General features: G+C 41.6%; 1 protein-coding gene across 3 annotated transcripts in view; it reads left to right on the plus strand.

Moving 5' to 3' along the window:
- myrf (myelin regulatory factor) overlaps nucleotides 1-6,000 on the plus strand; it is a 236,290-nt gene that overhangs the window by 191,595 nt on the left and 38,695 nt on the right. For all 3 annotated transcript variants that reach the window (XM_048607104.1, XM_048607106.1, XM_048607105.1), the window contains 2 exons: nucleotides 550-750; nucleotides 5,268-5,376. In XM_048607104.1, the coding sequence (XP_048463061.1) occupies nucleotides 550-750; nucleotides 5,268-5,376 (310 nt within the window). The remainder of the gene's footprint in view (nucleotides 1-549; nucleotides 751-5,267; nucleotides 5,377-6,000) is intronic.

The following is a 6,000-nucleotide window of genomic DNA, read 5'->3' on the forward strand; positions in this document are numbered from 1 at the left end:
ATGATATTGTTGTGTTGGTATGTTCAAACACAGCCTTTCTTCCCTGTTGTCCTTACAGTGGAGTCCTCACAGCAGTGCCTAATCCCTGATATCCATTGTTTCTACTATTTCTGGTGACTGGGGGCAGGGTCTTTGGCTGATATTAGCTGCCACAGTGGCAGGGGGAATAATGGGGAACTGCGGCCGACTGTAACAGCCCAAATGCTTCCTGAGGTGATAAGTAGATGGAGCAAAGTTTGATGATCAAGCTGCCCAGCAGACACTGTCAGGATGGTTAATTATAAATAGTTTCAATCAACCCGTTTAAACATGTTAAGATGCTGTTGCAAGTGGAACTTGAATGTGGATTTTCCAGCCTGGTGGTAGGCACACTGCTACAGCAACATAAAACCTGGTAGAAGCAGCTGATTTTAACTGGTGCTTCTAAAGCATGAAATCTAAATTGAGATAGTCAGAAATAGATAGCTTGAAATAAAGATTCTGAGTGCTGCTGTGAAGTTAGCTGGTGAACAGAGCCCAGGTTCATTTTTTGTTTCACGTTCTCCACAGGCCTCAAACCCTGGCCAGTTTGAGAGCGATACAGACGTCCTGTGGCAACGTGGCCAGCTTCCTGACACTGTGTTCCATCACGGCCGTGTCGGCATTAACACAGACCGTCCCGATGAAGCCCTGGTCGTCAATGGCAATGTCAAAGTCATGGGCTCGTTAATGCACCCGTCAGATGTGCGGGCAAAGGAGAACATCCAGGAGGTGAGTAGATGGTGTCAGTCACTGATTAATGTTGTCATAAATACGGCACATTGGGCTATGATTCAAAGGGATTTGTTTTTTTTTAAATGATGGTTGTGGGATGTTATACTTTTACATGCATATTCTTTTCTGGAGCTCTGGCTAGTGATGGTAGAGTCTCCAGTGTTCTTTCCTTCATTATCATTGACCAGGACACTCTCCCACTCTCACCACCCGCCTCTGACGTATGTTGGAAGTTGTTACTCAGTGTGTTTTGTTGCCTCATGAATGAACCTTCCTTAGTCATCAGTTTCTGGGGTGGGACTTGAACCCAGGGTTTTTGTTCTGATGAAGAGATGCTACCCACTCTACCACAAAACCTCCTTTAAATAAAGATATGGTTAATCAAGTTTCTTAACAGAACCCTGAATTGAAACAAAAATTCACATTGTCAAGTTGCTCTAGGGGTCTGTTAGGTATTTTGCCACATGGCTAGTTTGTGGGTTAGGATTACATTGGGTGCAGGTTTAATCTTCATTCTGGCTGTGGTAGTTTATGGAAGCCAACGTACCTCATACTCTCCCTGTCTCTCTAACAGAGAGGGATGCCTACCATCCCTCACAGATTATGGCCAATTGCCATCAAGTTGTGTGTCTCTAATGCACTTGATCAAACCTTTCTCCATTCAGCAGGATAGATTAATACTCGTTTAGATATTTCTAGGCAGCCTGCTCAGAGATGTTATATGCATCTCTGGAGCAGGTGGGACTTGGCACCCAGGCCTACTGTCCCAGAGGAAGGGACACTACCACTGCACCACAACTACCCCTAACCCTGTCACTAATTTATAGGCTGACTGCAAGTTGAACATGAACTGTTTATTCATGAAGAGAGTGATCACCCAAGACCAGTGTCTCATTACTTCAAGGAAATGTTTCCCTGCACAGAGTTAGAATACCTAACACAGTGAAATGTCACAGATGCTAGAAACCTGCTTCAAAGTGGAAAATGATGGAAATACTCAGGAACGTAGGCAATATCTGGGAAGCAGGGAAGTTTGGATTCACATTTCAGGCTGGCATCATTTCATTGAGCATCATCACCCAAATAAAACAGTTCATTTTGCCAGTTTTGTGAACAAGAGACATGTAATATTTGAGAACAGACTTAAGTGGCACTGCATCCATCTCTGTGGCAACTTTATATGGAATTCCCAACTTGTTTTTTTTTGTTAATGTGGGTAGTTAGATTGAGAGTTAAACTCCCTTTACTTTAACTCCAGGAATATTTCTGGGTGCACTTCAAAAAAACCCCAAGCTTCAAGTGTGTATTGATTAGAACTGATAGTGGAGCTACGGTCAACAGTATTATTTTACTTCGGTTATTATGGTTGAATGCACAGCCTGACAGGGCAATAGAAGCAAGTTCAACAATAAATTTCAAATTGGAATATAGTTAAGAAATAAACATTTGTATGGTTACAAGGAAAGAACAATGGCCAAGGTGGCCTGATGAGTTCCTTTAATGAGTCAGCACATGAACCACATGATGGGCTGAATGGCCTCGTGTTTAATGTAAGACCAGAAGAGGAGTAGAGGCACTCAGATTTTCAGAGTGAAGACAGGTGAAGAAGTCAGGAAGCTGCTTCTCTCCAATTAATATTGAGGCTTAAATGTTGAGGGAGCTAGGGCTTTTCTCATTGGAGCGAAGAAGGATAAGAGGTGATTTGATAGAAGTGTACAAGATGATGAGAGGCATAGATAGAGTGGATAGCCAGAGACTTTTTCCCAGGGCAGAAATGACTATTACAAGGGGGCATAATTTTAAGGTGATTGGAGGAAGGTATTGGGAGATGTCAGAGGTAGGTTCTTTACACAGAGAGTGGTGGGTGCATGGAATGTGCTGCCGGCAGTGGTAGTGGAGTCAGATACTTTAGGGACATTTAGGTGACTCTTGGATAGGCACATAGATGATAGTATAATGTAGGGTATGCAGGGTAGTTTGATCTTAACATAGGATAATAGGTCGGCACAACATTGTGGGCCGAAGGGCCTGTATTATGCTGTCCTGTTCTATGTTCTATGTTCTATGTTCTAATATCTTGTTAAGCTCCTTACAAAGCTTGTTAACAGGCCAGGGAGGGCAAGAAAGGACATTTTCAATTTGTAAATCACTAAACCCTAACAGTCTGGTGCATGTTAGTGTATAGTTTTCAGGTTCAGTGCAGACACAATTGCTACATTTTTATATGCTGAAACATTTGGAGACCTACAGCGTCTGGTTCCATTCAGCCACTCATATGAGTGTTGAAACTGCTGGCTTTATGCTGTATTCCTTTGGCAAGGCAGCACCAAGCCCCATCATGGCTGCCATCTGCTTTTGCTGTTGTCATTCTACGGGCAACTCCTCATCATTAACTGGACTCCACGTTCCCCTCCAGTCCAATTAGGACATAAAGATAACATGCAGATGACACAAATGCGACAATGGGTCACAAGCCAGAAATTATCCAGATGTCAGATCCCCAAATTAAAAATCAAGCCTCATGATTCTATTGCTCCATAAATCTATCTCACACCAAATGCAGAAGAAGACTTCATTGTGCGCATCCAATATTTTCCTTTTTACCCATTAGCTTTTCTGAGTAACATTTCCAATTAATACAAAGTTTAGTGATCTATGCATTGGATGCTCAGAGTCAACTCTAATTTATGAAAAGGAAATGTGTTTGACAATTTTTTTCGAGCTTGTTGAGAGTGAGAACGTGTGGAAGAGGGAATCCACTGGATGAAGTATAGTTGGATTTTTCAGAAAATATTTGATGTTGTGCCACACAAGAGGTTGTTACACAAAATTCATGCTAATAGGATTAGAGCAATATAATAACATGGATTGAGGACTGATTAATGGACAGAAAAGAGAGACTGGGGATAAACCAATTATTTTCAGATTGGCAAGGTATAAGGGTGCCATAAGGATCAGTGCTGATGCCTCAGCTATTAACATTCTGTATCAATAAATTAGAACAGGGAAAAGGTTTGCTGGTGATATCAAGTAGAAAGCTAAACAATAGGGAAGATGCAGAAAGGCTGAAAATGGATATAAGTAAGTGGGCAAGTATTTAGCAGATGGAATATCACGTATGTAGAAATATGAAATTATCCATTTGGACAGAAAAAAAGTAGTTAAGCTGGGAGACTGGGAATTGTTTTTTAGAATTAACTTTATTGTCATAGACACTCACATGAGTACAATGAAAAGTTGGCATTGTAAGCATTCAGAAGAATCTGGGCATTCATATATATGAAGCACAGAAAGTTAACAGCCAGTTACAGCAAGAAATTGGGAAGGAAAATGTTACGTTAATTTATTACAGCTGAATTGGAGTTTAAGAGTCAAGAGGTCTTCCTATAATTATATAGGGTCTGGAGGAGACCCCTGCTGGAGCAATGATACTATTTGATCTGGGTATCTTGCCTTAGAGGGAGTGCAACAGTTCACTAGAATAATTCCTGGGAGTGGGGAATTGTCCTATGAGGAGAGAATCAGTAGACCACGGGTGTATATTCCCAACTGGTTGAAAGAGTGAGAAATGGTGGAATAGAAACCTGTAAAATCTTTGAGTCTTGACAGCATAAATGCTAGGAGGCCAAAGTGAAATCTCCACTCAAAGGGATGCACATCTTTGGAATATTCTAACCCAGTGAGCTATGGAAGTTAAATTGAGGAGTATATTCATGGCTGAGATTAACAGATTTTGGATTCTAAGGAAATCAAGTGAAATGTAGTCAAGGTGTTAGAGTGGAAGTGATGTAACACCTCAGTCAGGATCTTATCAAATAGCAGAGCAGACTCAAAGGCTTGTCTGATCTACTCAGGCTCTCATTTCTCATGCTGTTACGTTCTATCTTTGTTGTTTGAGCAAAATCCTGCAACTTCCCACCTAAAAGTGCTGTGCAATTACCATCATTGCATGGATTACGATGATTCAAAAAGAAGATCCATTATCTTCTCAATGTTGACAATGGATGGCCAATAATTGCCAAGCTGGATAATGGCACCCGTACTCCCAGAACGAATTGAAAACAAATTGCATCAAGAACTGTAAGGGAAAGAACAGATTAATGGTTGAATCTAGCCACATGGGAGGTCATACTTGAAATACCTCTTTTTATGGTGTAAGATCAGTTTATTGCACTGCTCAATAAATGTAAGATTCCTGCATGCCGCTTATGTTTGCATCTTGTTATCGTACTGCATGGTAGGTTCCAGATTGCTGTGAAGCCATACTGCTAAGAGGGAACATTGCTGATGGGCCTCAGGTGCTTTTACAGTAGTTTTGGCGTTCTTCCATCCCTTTTTATCTGGGCTGGATTTAATCCAGTTTCCAGATGCACAAGGCTATCCCTTTGCACCATCCAGTCTCCAATTAATGAGTTCTCTAGTGTTGTTGGATGGAGAGAGACACAAACTAAATTTTGAGGATGTTATGGAACATACTTGTTTTTGGTTCCAACGGTGATTTTCTGCCAATGCAGGTAGACACGACAGAGCAGCTGAGGAGGATAACCCAGATGCGGCTGGTCCAGTATCAATACAAACCTGAGTTTGCTGCCACAGCTGGCATAGAGAGTGCGTCTGAGACAGGTAAGCACCAACAGATTGGGAAGGGACAAAGCAATAATGCATTATGCATTCCACGATTCCTCATGGAGTTACAGCTCTTGGCTCAATGCGTTGAACTGGCCAGTCAAATATCTCTAGATCTTCTCTCTTATTCACAAGTAACTGACTGAGAATAAGGAGTATATCATCCAGGCCAGGAAACAATAGGGAACTTTTGAGGATAAAAGGATGATCTTCTGAGCTTTACAAACTGAGCAAATTAGAAGTTAATACCTTAGTCTGTAGTGTGTTAGTTAATCACAACCACAGTCTCCATTGCTTCGGCACCAAAAGGGATAAATAGTCATGGTTTCCACTCCTAATCACTCCTGCGGGAATATTGTGTGAACATGCATGTTATTGTCACCGTAACTAAGCAAAAGTATCAATACCTTGAGAAGGAAAAGTGGAGCATAATCGATCATTAGCTGTACGGCCGGAGTCCATCGTCAGTGATGTCAGACCATATGGCCCTGAGATCTGTGGGAAGAAAGTTCTAATGGAGTCCTACTACACCTTGTCTCTATACATTGTTCAGGAATTTCCATTCGTTTGCACCAGGTTGGTTTCTAGTCCGAGATAGTAGGAACTGCAGATGCTGGAGAA

Source organism: Rhincodon typus, chromosome 17 (assembly GCF_021869965.1).
Source record: "Rhincodon typus isolate 14 chromosome 17, sRhiTyp1.1, whole genome shotgun sequence".
Taxonomy (NCBI): Eukaryota; Metazoa; Chordata; class Chondrichthyes; order Orectolobiformes; family Rhincodontidae; genus Rhincodon; species Rhincodon typus.